The sequence below is a fragment of the Aulostomus chinensis genome, chromosome 8 (genome assembly GCF_037954235.1).
Source record: "Aulostomus chinensis isolate RoL2024-O1b breed Wild chromosome 8, RoL_Achi_v1.0, whole genome shotgun sequence".
NCBI lineage: Eukaryota > Metazoa > Chordata > Actinopteri > Syngnathiformes > Aulostomidae > Aulostomus > Aulostomus chinensis.
In genome coordinates this window covers 3,827,721-3,846,214 of record NC_141327.1, presented here as the reverse complement: position 1 = coordinate 3,846,214, position 18,494 = coordinate 3,827,721, and the positions used below count along the sequence as shown (strand labels likewise).

Below are 18,494 nucleotides of genomic sequence, written 5' to 3'. Positions count from 1 at the left end.
CGAGGTCGGCACACACCTTAACCCGCACGGAGAAAACTCTCGGTGACTAGTTCCGTCCGTGCCGACCGTGAGGGTGTAGAGAGCGCTCCGCCGGAGTCTCCACCTTCTATGTAAATGTCAGCGTGTCGGGGGGGGGGCGAGGCGACCAGCGCGCTCGCTGGCTGAATGAGGTGTGTGTGTGATTGGGGGGGGTTGGGGGGGGAGTTGCCTTCACGGACGCGTCCCTGCTCTCTCAACAAGGAGGCGTGGATCTCTCGCTCCAGTGTTTGCATGTAGTCGGTGCTGAGAGGAGAGCGGCGACGGGCTACCTTGGGAAGGAAACATGTCACGAGCTCCCGGAGCATCCGAATAAGAACCCACACCGGCGATACGCGCTCGCGACAGCCAGGAATAGCGCGATGGGTGGCCAGATAACGCGGAATGCTTTCTACGGTAAGGACAGCCCGTGTGCGAGGACAGCCGGGTGTGTTGGTCAGGCCCATACATGCAGCTTTATTGATTCATTCATGGATGGGGCTCGCCTGCCTACCAGGTGCCATACTGCCTGTTCTTCGCTCACAGTTACGTCACTGCGGTCATCATGAGGCTCTCGCGGCTTTGCTCACGTCTATCGTGATTCATGCGATAGAACAAACAGGATGTCACTCAGCGCCCTCAAGAGCTCTGTGTGCGTGTGTGTGCGTGTGTGTAGGTAGAAGTTGTGGGGTTTCCCAATTTTCTGCTCTGTGGTTCCCCTCATTGCAAAAAGTGTGTGTGTGTGTGTGTGTGTGTGTGTGTGTGTGTGTGTGTGTGTGTGTGTGTGTGTGTGCTCAGTCAGTCCATACATTGATTGACCTCGTAATAACAGTGAGGTCAGAGCATCCATCACAGGATAGTTCATGGACTGCTGAAGTGGATGTTTGATTTGGTGTGGAGGCAGAAGTAGGCTAGTGTGTGTGTGTGTGTGTGTGTGTGTGTGTGTGTGTTAGTCTACAGATCTGATGAACAGCTCCAAGGGTTTTGTGGCTCTCCATTCAGTCAGTGATGAAGTCACTGCAGGTTGAGGGGCAAATGTAGGCCAGTTTCCGGCTAGTTTGTCTTCTCTGAAGCTCCCCGTGGTGACAGTACTGATCGTGATGTGTTTCACTGTAAGTGCAGGGGTCTCAGACTCCAAATACCTGGGGGCTGCAGATCATCCAGTCACATGGGGGCCGCTTCATGTTTTCCGACAAACACGTATTCAAGTGTTCTGGCTTATGGAAGCTTTATGGAATGCAACTAACTTCCCAGAGGTTTCTTTAAACTGGTTTAAACTTGGTTCTAATTGTGTGAGATCATGATTACCATTTTTTTTTCAGGAAATTAGATTTGTTTGGAATTTTGTCCATCTCTGAATGTAGCATTTTCTCATTATGACAGGCAGGATATGAGCTGGTGTTGAAAGGCATTGTTGGGACACGTAGACATTCTATTGGGAAACAGCAGCTGGAGTCTTTACAGGTTTGGGTCATCCGCTTCCTGGCTGGTTTCGTCAGGAGCCCACTGTAGCTAGCTGGAATTTCAGGATTTAGCATTATTTAGGACTAGTAGTGTAATATTAATTTCCTGTAGCAATGTAAACACGTTGGCTGTAATATTTTCATTAATGGAACAGGGGGAAAACTGAATTCTAACGAATATTGAGTGTATGTAAATCTCTGACTTTGGTTTCAAGGAGAAACGACAAACAGAATGCATGATGTTTCCTGTCAAAGTGTTTTAAAATAGCTGAATCACAAAACAAGAGTCTGTGAAAAATAAGTTCTATTTTTCGTTATCATTTTTTTCTGATCGTTGGGAGTCAAGAGTAGTGGTTGTGACAGGCACTGAGTCATTAACAACGAAGGCTATCGTGATTCTATTTTCGTGAACCATTGTGGTCGGTGAGCCAAGTCCGCACTCTCCTCCTCTACTGGTTTAGACCATCTGATGGTTCTAATTAAAGCCCCAAGATTGATCCAATTAGTCAAAGAAGGACTGACTAAGACAGACGGAAGAGGAGGCTGTCCTGGGATCAAGGACAGGCACCTGTACATACATTACTGCATGTTGACTGTGGAGGAGTGTGGCTCAATGTGCAAACCCGAACAACACACCGGTGCTTTGGACCTCTAGTTTCAAACCTCTTCCAAAATGTGTTCCTCTGCTTGTCCAAACATTGTAGAACGCTGTATTGAAAAGGAATAAATGAACTGATAAAAATGTTCAGAAAAAATTTGGGTCCATCCCACGAAACCTTTTTGGAAAGAAGAGTCAGCTCATCTGAGTCCTGCTCCCAGTCCCGTCCCATTATGATCGCCTCCACACCTCAGACCGGTTGCTGATGTCACGCCAGCTTCGAGCGTTCCTCAGACAGTTTGTACCGCGTCAGTGTACCTACAGCAGCGTCACCCACACTTGTCAGTTCTCTCCTCATTCTTTGGGCCTGATCTTTTACACAATTCTTGGTTACATAATCTTGCCATCACTGTAGCTTTCTTAAAACAGTCCTATTTATAAGCTGTGAGTACACTACTGCATTACTACTCATTATAGTATTTATAAGAGCGTGTATAGTATGAATACCAACATGAAGTATAATGTTATGCAATCAAGTGATTGAAAAAAATCTCATGATTGATGGTTTTTGAGTAAGTCACTGAGTAATCTGATATCCAACATGTGACCCTGGACTCTTCCTGCAGGGTTCTGTGGCAGTCGTGGTTTTTCACAATCAGCTGACTCCAGCAGGCAGAAAGAGCGACTGTGAAATCAAACTGACTGAAAATAACCAGCGACTCCTAATGGGAAGAACAGAGGGTTAAACAGGATACTTGATATCAAAGTACAAGTGTTACTATGGTAACGCACAGCAAAAAAGCATTAGATTGCCTTCCTCTTTCTGTATCTCGGAATAGCCTCGTCGATGATAGATGGATCCCGTGATGTTTTCCTGAATTCTTTCAAGGAAAACAGCTGACAGAGAACTTCCTGAAACCACCTCTACTTTCCAGAGAGGTATCACTGAGCTCATTCTGCTCTCACTGTTGACATGCAGGTATGAGAATGGTGTTGCTCATTGAGGGACAGATTATGCTTTCTAAAGCTGCACCACTGCAGGCTGTTCTCAGGTGTGAGGCACCAGAGCACATCCAAACAGTGTTGGCTGAGTCGGTTGCATAATTGAGTCGGCCAAGTGTGTGGGAGCTCCACTTCTGCACTTGCGACGGATTGACTGAAAGTGGGCCAGTGTCTGAGGCTGCACAGGCTGATTTGATAGAACATGTGGCGCCATTGGACTTGAACTGGGTTCAGTATCCTAACGCAGAGTTGAGAGACAAACACGGTCAACTTTCTAAACTTTCTACAATTAAATCATGTCAGGGATACACTTTAGATCCTGATTGCCAACCTCGACATGGTCCTCAGAAAGTAAGGTGTTCAGGTCATACATGTTTCAAACCAAGTATACAGGCTTATGAGAAATATTTTAAGATTGTGCACAAATCAATAATTCAATATGGCTGACACACGACATAAGCAGCTGTGAACAAAAGCATGCAAATGTGTAATGGTTTAGATTTGCAGTGTAGATGGTGGCTAGCGGCTAGCGCTGACATAAAGAAAACCTGACCTCTCAACACCCATGGGCTTTAGCATCCTCGCTAACACGTGGGCCTTACGTTCGGTCTTGTCTTACACAGTGCTGGTTACGATAATACCCCTGAAACACGCTTGAGTAGATACAATAAAGACAAAATGGCCCACTAGCCAGTGCAGAAGAGTATTTTCTTAACCTCTTCACCCTTCCTTCTCTCTCTCTCTCTCTCTCTCTCTTTGTTTATGAGAGCAAGAGCTCTAATCAGGGCTCGGCAGTTGCTAGGGACTGACAGAAACATATGTCTCAGGGTCAGGTGGCATTGTTGGCTGCGTATGTCACTGTCATCCTTATAATTCCTTCCTCTTCTGACTTAAGGCAGCATGTTCTTGGGTAGCCTGTCAACCATGTTGATGCATTCCTCCATGCACTCGTGCAAACTCCACAAAAGCACAAATGTACACGATCCTTCATGTTCGGTAGTCGTGCACATTTGTGTGTGGGTGCATCTATAGTCACACGTTTCACCCGCAACCTCACGACAGGTCACCTTCAAGGCAGCGCCCACATAATGACTTCCAGCCAGGACTGGAGCATCTTGCCTGCGTTCGGTCGATACACATTGCATATCATTACACCTCCCAGCAGCCTGCCCCCTCTCTTCCCCTCTCATCACTGTTGGTACATTGTTCTCTTGTGTATGCCGCCCAGCTGAATGATCACTTATTGATCACTGTTGTGTAATAGTGTCGGTGAAGACCAGTGCATGACGTCAACCAGCCTTCATCATCTGCACTGGCTCATCTGTCGCTAGCGAGTCATCACAGTGTGAATTATTAACTGCAAAATCCCTGGCTACCTGGGGGGGGGCTATCACATTGCTCCGGGTTCTATACACTCATTCATTTCTGACACCAGTTTTGACAATCAATTAATTACTCAAGTCATACATATTAATTACTCACTGGTTGCAGCTTCTAATGTCTTGGCTGGTCTATCAAAACGTGATACAGAATTATTTATTATTGTCTTATAAATAGCAAAAAATCCCAACAGCAGTTTGTCTCATGCGACTAGAGCAGGTCATGACAAGTTACGTTTTCAAGAGGCCCAACAATTCTTCATGAAAAAGCACTTCACTGACAAAAACAAGTGCTTTTTAACAGGCACAAATATTGACAAGACCAATTGCAGTGCAGGGAATGAGCAATTTCTCAAAAGGCTACTGAGCATAGCCAGTCACAGCTGCCGTGTTGTGTTTTTGGCCAAGAAATTGTGTTTGCGTTACTATGTAAAATGTAGGAGAGATTACCTGGACAAAGGTTTCTGCCAAGCCTCTTCACCTCAGCAGCAAGGGCTCTGAGCTAAGATCAGTCACTGAATCCTAAATTGGCTTTCAGGCTACTCGTCACTTTTATTTTTGAATCAGCTCATGAATCGTTAAGTCGTACCAAAAGAGAACAAATTCTGACTGTCCTCATGTCAGCATGGAAACTCTGAGTACGCCTACACCGTGTCAATCTCATACACCAATAACCAATTGGACAGCTAACATTAACTGCACAATCCATCAAGCACTTGTTCCCAACATATAACATTTAACATATCTGACTGTATGCTACATCAGAGGTGGCCAGTGGAGGTCGGTACCAATTTGATATTTTGTTGGCAATGGAATTAGCATGCAAGCTAGCTGAAGCAACACAAGCACGCTAGATTTTTACTGGTAGTACCGTTCTATGTCTTTGCCTCAGACCAAGAGTCAAGGGGATCCTGATCTACGGACTGATTTCTGTATGAGTTGCTATTTTTACCTGGAGCAAAAACATTTGTACAGTAAATCATACCAGGAATAATATTAGTTTCTACCACCATTTGATCCACGGACGCTGACTTCAAGGCCCCAGTTGACCAGCACGCTGTTTTGCTGCTGAAGTTCGAGTCCATGATCTCGAAATGGAATATGGATTTGTCCTTGGATGAACACTGCCGCTTCTTCCGAGGTCCTGCTTCTGATCCTCCTTCAGCTTGTTGTTTATTCATTTAACTTTAGTGTCAGAACCTGTCGCAGCCGTTTTTCTCTGGATGTACTTGCATTCGTCCAAGTTTGCCCTCCCTCCCCAACTTGTTTTGGACCTCCATGGACGAGGCGAGGAGGCAGTCTGTCTCTTCCACAGACCAGTGCTTAGCTTTAGCTTCCATGACGTGAATAAAAGAAAAAAACTCTAATAAAAATGCAACTTTTGGAAACAAGATGCCAACTGATGTTATTGTGGTGTACTGTTTAATGGTCACTAAGTTTAGATTTGGATGTAATTATGTTTGGTTCAAGACAAGCAAAGTATCTGTAGCCCTGAAGTTTTCCATGCAGAGTCAGTTTGTTTGTTGGTGAAACAGAAAGAAATCAGCTCTGAAACTGGCTCAGTCAAAAAAAGGTATGAATTTCAAAGAGTGCTCCTTAATGTCTCATCATTGGTCCAGGAAATAGGTTTTTGCCGTATTTTCACTCACTATGATTCTGTTTATTGACTTGTTGCTCTTTCGTGACTCCAAAATGACCATTGGAACATGCACAGCGCGCCAGGCTGGTTGAAGCAAATATTCAGTGTAGTATTTGATTCTCAACGCCATAATCCAGGTGTGTTTTTCCGGCTTAGAAGTAAAATTACAAAAGTATTTTAAAATTCCAGCTTTTAGTCAGAATAACACAGTATTTGACATTAAAATCGTAAATGTGCTGATTGACTGTCAGACCGAAATGAAACAAAATGGCAGTTCATTCTTTTTAGCAGACATTGATGCCAAGACACACATGGCTCTCTTAGCTGCGCTTACTATTGTGTAACCCCCCACCGTGCTGGATCACCGTGGTCACGAGGCATCCATAAATACATTACCGGTGAGCATTTATTGTGACGTTGCCTAGCAGCATGTGGAGCCCTCTGGTTACCTCAAACAAAATGAGAGAGTCACGAATGAGTTCCTGCTACCTGTGTCCCCAGCTAATGTAGCCGCCACGGCTACAGTTACGGACTGCCACACAAGTGGCCTCCCTGTCATTGAGCCTTATTGGGTTTCACACACTTGGCCTGAGTCTGTGTTGCATCTGTCAACCACGTAGACGGCCACATGCAAGGATCTTTAGAGATGAGTAAGATCAGGGAAGTTAATACCCTGTAAATCACACCCTAAAAACCTGGAGGCTTCTCCCGGTACCTACAGCACATCGGGCCATCTCGCTGGAGCTGAAATGATCATGTGTGTGATTAATCGGTGCTATTATTGCTTGATTCATTTCACAGTTGGTGTTACATCAGGCTCAACCACCATTTTATCACGAGTCAGTGGGATTGAATACATCATCCAGACACTTCTATGTAAACATCATTAAGATGTTGTTTGTCACTGCCCTCCAGGCTTGTTGCAGTCGTGTTAAATGACGCTGCCAATGGAGCTACTGAGAAATCCAATGAAGAAGTTCTGCAGGAAGACTTAGGTTTTACTAACGCTGCGTTTGCATCACTAACGCCTGCAGCTATTGCATCCGAGGCTGGGTGTGTGAAGCCTGGCATGACATTCCTCCTGCTGTTAAACTGCGCAGGACATGTTTGATTTGTATTGTACAGCAATGAATCAACTGTTGTTGTTCACTGTTAGTGATGGTTAGTTAATGGTTAACAACTATGTCTTGCACTCATTCATAGAAAATATGTATCTACATGTGAATGCTACAAAGCAGGCTGAAGCAGCCGGTCAAAGAATAAAGAAAAAGAATAAAAATTATAAAATGAAGATTTAAAAGAGGAACACGGGCATAGCTGGTGTTTGAGTTCTCAAGGCTCCCTCAGTCTGTTCCACCCCTGTTGAAGGAAACACGCTTGGTGAATGCTAAGCTACAATTCAACTAAATTATCTGAATTAAACTAAAAAAAAAATTACAAAAGGAAGGAATAAAAAAGTAGGAATAAATATGTGTTGAGCATACTAATATCTCCATATTTACCCGAAAAGAATTGGTATGAATAATTTCTTGACGTCATAAGTTCTAAAAGTTCATAAAATTCACTCACAATATGATACAATTAAATAACTTATATTATGTGCAGTCATCCGTAATCATGGTCTAATTGGATAATCTGGAAGACGTGAATAATTCCAAAGATACTTCCTAAAGCCCGCTTCCAGAGTATTATTTTCAGTGGGCTATTTATTTGACTTGCTGCATGCTTAAAAAAAATAATCAATAAGCAGGTTTAACTCTGAAACATGTAGAATTGTGGCTGCTTTAAAAATGTAAAACATTCATAAAAATGATGAGCTAATCTGTTTTCTACTCAAAATATCCAAATTCAAAAGAATAAAATATTGTATGCAGACACAAGGATAAAAAAAATAAACACTGAAGCTTTGTCAAAATTCATAAAATGTCAAAATAAAGGAGAGCAATGAAATAGAGCAACGAGAAATACAGTCGTTCAGCACTCTATGGATGCAACTGCTATTAATCCCTATTCTGAAGTGTTACCAACCATTTACAAAGTTCCACTAAACATGTAAACCAGTTCGACGCGGTTACCCCCCTCCTGCCCTTTCCCATGTCTCCAAGTGACTGCAGGATGTGATGTGAGAGTCGATCACTGATCCACAACGGCTGCGTTTGTGTCTCTGAGGATGAGCGCGGAGCTGAGCTTTTCATAGCAACAAGTACAGGGAGTGGGCTGGTGTGTGGGCTACCTGCGCTTCACAAATGCAGAGGCTGTTGTGACTGTTGTGCTACTGACTCTTCGTGCTTCCACACTTCTAAAAATAGGGAGAATTGTGTGAATGTCCTGGAGATCTGGGTCACTTGTAAGCAAGTATCCATCACAGTGATTTGCTTCAGTCTGTTAGATAGACAGGTATAACGCACCAAACACTCTGCAACACCACGCTTGAGCAAATGAGCAAATCTCTGATTTGTTTTCTTGCATCTTTTTGCTCGGTAAACTACTTAGTTGATGGTGACACGGCAGACAACACACGCATGCTAATGAGCACTCCCACACGTGCACACAGACACACTCACAGCTCACCGTCCGTCGCCAGTGGGGTGAAATAGAGAGAGATTATCTTCCTGCTCCACAGAGATGTTCGTTGGAGTGTGACAAGCCTGTATATTGTGATGAGGCATTGGAGCTGTCCCGCGCGCACGCGTGTGTGTGTGTGTGTGTGTGTGTGTGTGTGTGTGTGTGTGTGTGTGTGTGTGTGTGTTGCTATTAGTGGGATAAAGACCCCGGCACTTTGGGGCAGAGCGCTACAAGTTTTCCCCCCTGTTTGTTCATAATAAAACATTCTTGACCTTTGGCAAAACAGCTCCTGTGAGGCTGTTACAACGGCCTTTTCCTTGATAAGACACAGAGATGTGTGCTCAAGCAGCGTTTTATACCAGGCAGCTGTCAGATTGATGGTAACAGGAGCCATTTTCCGGCCGTTTACATAGAGGTGTCACATCTCGGCCTCTGTGGAGAAGAGCATACTGTAGGATTTGTGTTACTGAAGTAATTGGAGGACCGAGACCAGCCATTAGGCTCCAAGCTGCTCTGCTCTGCATAATAACTCAAAACTACAAATACAAGAGAGTTGACGGCAGCTTCCACAAAAGGAACTCTGTGTGGTAAAAAGATGTGAGGAACTGCTCACCTGTTGCTTTCTGTTTGTGAAACATCAACTGTTTTACGTGTAATATTTGAGTTTTCTGAGGTAGCACAAGTACACACTCAAGTAGAACTACAGATACTTGTGTAAATTAAGCCTCAAAAATATCTATATATACAGCCTCAAGTAAAAGTAAAGACATACAGGCGCTTAAATGTACACAAAAGTAAAAGGCATTGAGTCTCTCTCCTCCTGCAGTGTCGGCTCCTCATCTCCAGTCACGCCACTGACATCACTACAGTAGACGCAATATCTTGGCGGTGGAGTGTCCCTGATCCTTCTCTGTACTCCTGCATGTCTTCTTCTTTCATGTGATCTGGCAACTGGTGGCTGGTGGTTCCATGCATTGTTGCCACAGTTGTTGGAGAATAAACACGTTATCTGGCCCCTTCGAAAACGTCTTGTCTTGTCACATGTTCTACCTCTTTTATCTGCTATGCATCAAAAGTTACATATTTTTAAAATGTGAGGAGTAGAAAGTACCGATATTTGTGTAGGGAATATTTACAAGTTGTCAGGAAATAAATAGTAGTAATAATAATTTCTTGAACTTTCAGTGACCATTAGTACCACCATATACCACCTAAATCAATATAAACCTGGGAAATGGTTGTGAAAAAGATTATTGGCTGCACTCTCTGTCCTTTTTACTGCTGATCTTACATAATGATATCAGCCTTGGGTCCAAAAAGTCTGTTTTGCTCAAATATCTACAAATTTGATATGAAGCTCACATTTTTGGCCTCATGTGTTCCAGGGCCATGATCATCAGTAGCCCTCGGCCAAACACTAAATGAGGCTGGTGTAGCTGCAGGGTACCAGGAAGTCATGTTTGAATGCTTATCAGTTTATTCTCCCTCAGGACAGATTTGGGTAGTATAGTTAATACACACACACACACACACACACCCCTTATACTCCTTAATTCTTTTTATTTCTGAGTCTATGTATGAATTGTTTCCTTCAACAATTTCTGAGTTGAAACTAAAAAAAAAAAAAGTCTCCACGCTTCAACACACAGATCAATCTTATCATTCAATCATGAACACATCAAGTGTACAAGACACATGGAAAGTTAGAGGAGACACAGATATCAACTTCATATCTCTGCACTGAATAGGACACTAAATCCAGCAACTGGTTAGCTTAGTATTAGCACTGGGCTAACAGCTAGCCTGGCACCGTTAGCTTTGTAATTACCATACATTTATTAGTGTGGCGTCTTGTTGTGCTCTTCTAACAGTTTCTTTAAGAAATTGAATATTTGGTCTGTCTGATGGGTTTTAGATAAGCCATTAACTAACAAAGGAACAACCCTGACACATGAATATTGTCTTACAGCATCACAAAGATATCAAAAGGTTTCAATTCTGACTTAATTATCTCCTAGTTTACATAATTCCATGCGTGCTTTATGTAATACCAGGAAGACTCAAAGTGTCAGTGGAGTGAAATCCTCAGACGAATCCGGAATACCTGTTCTATTGTCTTCATTTATAAATCAGTCATTTAAACTGCAAATACAATTACATACAAAACTGGGTAGTTATGTAAATCTAGAATAGTCTAGTTTTGTTGGGACAGACTTAAAGAAAAAGAAAGAAAAAGCTCAAATCCACGACTATAAATATCGTTTTGTTGTGTGGTGGTGAACAAAGGGCATCTGTTGTAACCTAGCTGATAGCTGCAGAACAGAGGCTGATCAAAAGCTTTAGATACAGGGAGTTGCTAAGGAACATGAATTCACACATAGCTTGCTTCCCTCCTCAGCAGCTGCGCCTCTTTAGAGCCCACTAATGCATTCAGCCCAATCTGCCTTGGACCATGTGCACCATTTTCAACAACTGCTCTCCTGTGGCTGGGTCTAAGACAAAAGGCCACAACGATGCTCGCCGTACACGCGCTGTGGAAGGGTCATTACTAGATAAACACAGACGGGAGGGGAAAGAAGGAGACAAAGACGGCGAGAGCACAAAGTGTGCTGTTTTCTATGACTGCCTGCTTGGTCTTATCAGGGCTCCATAGGACATCTGCCGCTGCTACCGTATTAGCTTTCAGGCCATGAATGAGTCGAGGATTCATTAAAATCAAACAGGGAACATAGTGGGAGCGCAAAGCTCCTTAAAAAGAATATTAAGTGAAAGTTTTCCTTGACATTTAGTTGATTTTGGAGCTCTTTGAGAGCAGATAGCTTCCTCTTCATCTTGTTTATTGATTATTCCTGTTTCTAATTCCCATAGATAGGTGGAGACAGACATTTGGTATTGAACTATTTCCAGGATAGCTGACTGGACTTTGATTGGAAAAAATATCTACTGACAGACTCATCAGTGTTTGCTGATGTTTACCCCGCTGTGGGCTCTCTGTCCAGCCAGCAGAGTCTCAGCAATCATACGGAGAGAAATCCATCAAAGAGGCAGACATACTAATTTCTCCACTGACAGAAGCCTGAATCCTACTTAATGCAACGCAGATGCGAGTCAGACCATGCTATGAGTGACGGGTGGGATTCCATGCCTTGCATTATTTCTCGATTTTTATTATTTTTCCCAGCAAGTTAAGTCCTACTGGATGTAAAAATAAGTTTGAAAACGTGAGAACGTGAGTCTTTGAGAACTGGCATACGGAAAATATACTTCAGTTCACGCAAGAGTTAGACAAGAGGAGGATGAGATGTTCACGGAATGAAAACATAATATTTGAAGGAGTATAACGTGGATTTTGGATCGTCCGTTGAAGCTATTTGGCTTGGGCCCCGACTACTAATTTGTCCATGTTTTTCTGGCCGTTACCAACCCTAGAAAACATGTGAAATTCCTCCAGTGCAGTTTCTCGTGGCAGCTCAAGTGTTCCGACCCCCTTAGACACTCTCACCCTGCCTCATTCCAACACATTTACTCTCTTTGCATCTAATTATCCAGTAAGTCAAGTCCTTTTGACTCTTTGGGAGCAGCCATTGCCGAGATCATTGGGTAGGATGATGGCAATCAGTGTCACAATCTCACTCAAAGAAATCAACTGTGTTCTAATTTGAAGTGGAAATCTGAATGTATCAGTCTGCTTTCATTCGCATCATGCAGTTGAATGTCACAAGTGACCAAAATATGTATGTGTGTGTGTGTGTGTGTGTGTGATAAATATAAAAATATGGTATTGCGATTATTTTCACTGATGTTGCGAATGCAGTATGATTTGCAATATTAGAGGGAATGTTAATTTTTACCAAATTATTCTCATTTTCAGTGAAAGACCCATTACATCCGTCCATTAACTAACAAAGCTGTTTTGTCTGCATGTGGAGGGCCGGATGTCTCTAAACCACCACATTTAGCCTTGAACAAATTTTGCAGCTTGCTGAGATCTAAAAACTGCAGCATGTCACATTGTGATTTGCAATGAATGTCAAATAACTCTGCTGCCCGAATACGCGGTGTGTTGGAACTCCAAATACTACTCACCACCTCCTGTAAGTTTCATGCAGTTTCAAAGAATAAAATCAAATAAGCTCTGACGCAGTAAATTTCGAAGTCCCATTACTGACCAGCTGTTTCCGTATTGTAGCATGCAACATTTCCATAGCAGGTACTTCAGAACTTCCAAAGCTTGTCCAACTGAATGTCATTTCTTACAACGTCTCCCCATTCTTGGCTGATAGGCAGCTCTTCTCCTCCTACTGTTGTTAACAGTTCATTTGTGTCTTTTATTGTGTGTAAAGTTGCCCATACCAGCATCTTTTTGGCACCATATGTAGCCTGTTTTATTCACTCTGAAGCAGCTGACACATTATGCGCATTTCTTCTTTATTACATATCCACAATTTACCTAACAAACAATGGAAACAGCTAATGGAACTCATCTCTCCGTGTGTTCTGTTCTCCTCAGACTCCCTCGGTGGCCCATTCCCGTCCACATCCCACCGGTGTCACCACAAGCCCAAGAGATGCCTGCCTATCCAATGTGGCACTGTTGGTGGGACCCTGCCCATCAGCCCCCTACTCTTCCATCCAAATGCCAAGGGTTCCCAAATCGTCATGGACCTGGCTCAGAAGACCGTGAAGAGGCAGGGCAGTTTCTGCAACGCCATTACCTTCAGCAACAGGCCCATTGCTCTGTATGAGCAAGTCCGGCTCAAGGTAGACAATGTCAGAGTTGAACTCCAGCGAGTTTCTGCGCTTTTAAATTGTCTAAACGATTATACAGATTTTTTTCTCACGCTGATTTTTTTCACCTCATGCAGACTCACCTACACCGTCTGCAGTGCAATGAAACCCATGTCAGCTACAGTGTGAAGGCATCATTTACTGTGTTGTTGCAGAACAGTATTCAAAACCTTTGCTGCTCTTCTCCCCAGATCACTAAAAAACAGTGCTGCTGGAGTGGTGCTCTGCGTCTGGGCTTCACCTCCAAAGACCCCTGCAGGATAAACCCAGATAACCTGCCCAAGTATGCCTGCCCTGATCTGGTGTCCCAGAGTGGATTCTGGGCCAAAGCCCTGCCGGAGGAGTTTGCTAACGAGGGCAACGTTATCGCCTTCTGGGTTGACAAGAAGGGCCGTGTGTTCTACCGCATAAACGAGTCCAGCCCCATGCTGTTCTTCAGCGGCATCCGCACCGCCGAACCCCTCTGGGCTCTCATCGATGTTTACGGCCTGACCCGAGGAGTGCAGCTGCTAGGTAAGATGGATGAAGACGCACAAAGGGTCAAGTCCAAATACTAACTGGGCAAAGTGGGCCTCAGAGGCCCCAGAGGCCCCAGGTTCCCCTTGCAGCACTTAGTTTGTGCTAATTGACTTTTAATATAACAAATGATTACAGAAGTGTTTTAAAGGAAAAGTAGTGTATGGCTTTCACACATTTCCATTTGCTGAACCCCCAAGTTGAACCCCTGTAATTTTTGTGGGGTTGAAATGATTTCACTAGAGTGTGAACCATTCATCATTTAGCGTCGTTGCCTAATCCTCTGACATAGGCTCATTTTTGAGCTAATTGTCATGTAAAAATGTTGTATTTGTCAGTTTTTAGGTCAGTTGGCTAATTGCTCATCTGCGCCCCCCCCCCCATTCATCTACTTGATTGCTGACAAACATGGAAAAACTTGCTAGTAGAGTAAAATTTATACAATGTTTATAAAAGTATCCTACTAGATGTAAAAATTCTCATTCTGCAGATTTCTCAGAAGTATGCTAAAAAATATATATATTAAAAAAAATCTAAATCTAAAAAGAAATATCTATTTCTAATGAATTAAATCAAGTATTTAAATTAATGATTCTGCTTACTCATTTTCCTGAAGACCACCTAGAGTAAAGCACAAGTACAGACCTGACCGATTGTTCCCACTGTGTGTGTGTGTGTGTGTGTCTGTCTGTCTGTCTGTCTGTCTGTGTCTGTGTCTGTGACTGCGTATGTGCATTTAGATCTCACATTTTCATGTTTTTCCTTCTGTGGTAAGTCAAAGCAGTGTGAGTGTCCGTGTGTCTCCAGTACACAGCTCATCCTTCTGTCCACCCACACCAAAGACTTCCATGAAGCAATGGAATACCAGTGGACAAAGGCTGTCTATCTATATCTGACCAATATTTGGCCCCTGTGTTTACATGAAAGCAGCAGGGGGAAAAAGCCATGCTGTTGTGCATTACCGAGGTATGCTAGGTAGCTTAGCATACATACCACAATGGCAAGTACGGCCTGAGCTTTGATGTGAGAATGTATTCACATATTTCTGATCCTTGGAGATTCACTGCTGTCACCCCCTCTGCTGTTATAAAAATAGACCAGGGTCACATGTGCCATAGATAGCATGTTTGATTGTAACTGTGCACTGTGTTGATTGACCCTGGTATCTCCAGGGTGGTGGGGGTGGGATGTTTATTGTCTTCAGCATGAAGGGTGTCTGTGTTTCTCCTCGCTCTTCAGTCTAATAAGTCCTCTTAAATGACTACTACTCAGGTTTGGTGCGGCTGAAGTCAACGCCGTGCAAAACGCTGCTCCATTTAAACCAACACTGAACTTCTCCTTAGCTTTAGTTGAGTCAAGTTTAGTCTTTCTACAATCAGGCCACCTGCAGGGCTGCCTGCAGAGCAGGGGCTTGGGTTCCCCAGGGAGCTCACTGACTGACACTGCCCCCACAAACAGAGGCCTGTTCACAGAGGTAGAACACCAGATAGTACAGAGCCCTGGAGTAACCAGAGAGAGAGAGCGAGAGAGAGAGAGAGAGAGAATTGTGGGCATCAAGAGGTTTTTTTTTTTCAGGCTCCAAGTTAAAACTTGGTTCCTCAATTGAGTTCACCTGTGGGCACAAGATTCAACTTGTTCCCACACGTCCTTCGATGTAATTTTTATCTTGTTGCCACGAGGGAATTTAGGGAGCAAGCTATATCTTGTGACCTCAAAATAAAAAAAAACATTGAGGGAACCAGTTAGATCTTGTGGTTATTTTAAGGTTTCTATGGCCACCTCAGGGCTCTGTAACACAGAAAAGCATTTTCTAGGCCTGACATGAGTGTTTCTGACAGCAGTTGTGTCGGCTCTGTGCGTCACATTTCTATCTGCAGTGCTGCATGAACCTTTCCCCATCCACCAATAGGCTTTCACATCTGAGGCCTTCCTTTATTTTCATTTTATCTTGCATTTGATGAGTGTTTTTGTTTCATTCTCAGTTAAACTATTTGGCAACAACAGATAAAGCAATTCAAGTAAAATGTTTTAGATCTTTAATCACACTCACTGGAAATCTCCACCCCCACCCCACCCCTCACTCACACCTCTATTTCTTGCTGCTGCAATGACCAAATATGCCCTCTAGGATCAATAACACTTAGATTCTCTCCATTTTAGTGTTCCAGCAGCAAGTGAGGCTATTCATTGTGCCTCCTTGGAAATACTATAATCCTCGCTACATTAAGATTGAATTAAAATTCTGTGAGGATTAGGTTTGTAGCTCCGAGACATTTTGTAGAGCTTCTCTATGCAGCCTTGTCGTTATGTATATGAGCAGGGTGGTGTCTGGTGTCTCCATTCAGCAGCCAGAGTTTGACTCCGCACAAACACTCACACACAAACCCCCAAACTGCCTCTTCAAATCTGCCGTTCAATACCTGGCTTCATTTCACTTTATATGCTTCGCTTCATTATGTTCCTGGTTTTATGTCGCCAACTTTATTTAATGGCTCCTGTGTCAGACTGTCAGTGTGTGTTTGGATTCGGGTTTTTCAGGAATGCTTAGCCGGGTGCTTTGCTTTATCATGACTAATGGTTAGACAAGAGGAAGGCAGGTCGCTGCACTGGAGCTCACAGGGTGTTATTCTCTCCTGCTCTGACAACCCACGTGGAATTTTCATCCTTTTTCAAAAGCAACCATTATAAGTGGATTACCACAACTATAAAAGAGGGGTTAAAGAATGACTTGACTGGAGCACCTGCAGGAAGCATGATTAGGTCGCCCTGCAGTCCTCAAAAATACATTTATGGAAACACGTTTGGCTTAAAGAACCGCCTCATCAACTAATGCCTTCTGTCTAAGAGAAATCCTTGTGGCCACACAGTAGTATTATTATTACCCATCTATCCAGGGCCACCAGGAGAAATTTGGGGCTCAGCATCTTGCTCAAGGACACTTGGACATGGTCACCAGGGGAAGTGAGGACCTTCAGTTGCTAGACAGCCATGCTACCTCTGAGCCATGCCGCCCCCATTATTATTATTATTATTATTATTATTATTATTATCATCATCATTATTATTATTATTATTGTCATTATCATTAACATTATTATTATTATTATTATTATTATTATTATTATTATTATTATTATTACTGGCTGCACGGTGGTGCAGTGGTCAGCACTGTCGCCTCACAGCAAGAAGGATCTTTCTGTGTGAGTCTCCATGTTCTCCCCGTGTCTGTGTGGGTTCTCTCTGGTACTCTGGCTTCTTCCCACCATCCAAAAACATGCAATTGGGGACGAGGCTGATTGATACTCTAAATTGACCGTAGGTATGAATGTGAGTGTGAATGGTTGTCTGTCTCTCTATGTTGGTCCTGCGATGGACTGGCGACCTGTCCAGGGTGAACCCCGCCTCTCGCCCGTTGACGCTGGGATAGGCTCCACCCCCCCCCCCCGCGACCCTTAATGTGTAGGAATAAGCGGAAGACAATGGATGGATTATTATTATTATTATTATTATTATTATTATTACAACTTGTGGTAGTTTCCAAAAGCCAATAGAGTTACATGGCAAGTAAATCAGTTATCTGTTGGCAACCAGTCCAGGTCGTACCCAGCCTCTCACGCAGTGACAGCCGGGATAGGCTGGGATTTAAGCATCATACCGACATGTGCTCCTTGTAATAAGAACAAATTGTTGCAGGTAAATATACAGATTAAACCATGGAACTGGAATTAATCCAAGTGTGTACATACAGATTTGGGAGCTGGGATCCAATCACAAGCAGGGACAGGAGATGTGTTTTAAACACACTCTCCCACTTCTGATCAGGTCTTCATGCAGGTTTGAACAGGGTCACCTTTAACAAGCACTTCTCCTGTTACACACCCAGCAGCTGTTAATGGTAATGAAAGCATCCGTGTTAGATACCAAGAGCCGAACGTTCGTGGGTTCTTGGCCCTGCCTCCTCCCAGGTTTGGCTGTTATTGTTTACTCTTGCTGAAGCCAGTTTTAAGGGAACTATGAACAAGTCTCCGCAAAAATAATGTGCATCATCATGGTTTAAATGGTACAAGGTGAATCAATTAAGAGCCAGTTTAGCCTACCAGAAGATGGCAGTAGAGGCAACGTGACACATGGACACGGTTGTAACAGTGAAGAAGAAGAACAACAACATATTGAAGAAAATCTTTTGGTATTACCTTCAGCTACAATTGTTCTTGAGCACCAGCGAGTATCGGACGTGCTGCTGCTGTCTGGAGACAAAGTTAGGGAATATTTTTGACGCCAATGGCAGCTTGTCAATCACGTGACTTAAAGATTCTCCAAATCGGGGCTTATTTGATCAGTGGTTTCAAAGCTGTGTTTTGTGAAACTTAAGCAAACATAAAAATGTTTTTGAATTATTTTCCCATCGACCTAATGGGATAAATCGAAATGTACATCAGAAACTTGACTTGACCCTCTTGGGGAAGGCACAGTGGCGCAGTAGAATATGATAATTTGACCAGTGGGTAATGTGAAAATCCTGATTAGCC

The 18,494-nt window shown here is 43.4% G+C and overlaps 1 protein-coding gene across 1 annotated transcript in view; it reads left to right on the top strand.

The window, feature by feature from the left end:
* Positions 1 to 222: 222 nt before the first annotated feature.
* Positions 223 to 18,494, top strand: part of neurl1aa (neuralized E3 ubiquitin protein ligase 1Aa) — a 45,977-nt gene continuing 27,705 nt past the window's right edge. Inside the window, exons 1-3 of the mRNA XM_086210509.1 lie at positions 223 to 432; positions 13,172 to 13,422; positions 13,641 to 13,962. Of these exons, the coding sequence (XP_086066635.1) occupies positions 399 to 432; positions 13,172 to 13,422; positions 13,641 to 13,962 (607 nt within the window). The 5' untranslated portion in view covers positions 223 to 398. The remainder of the gene's footprint in view (positions 433 to 13,171; positions 13,423 to 13,640; positions 13,963 to 18,494) is intronic.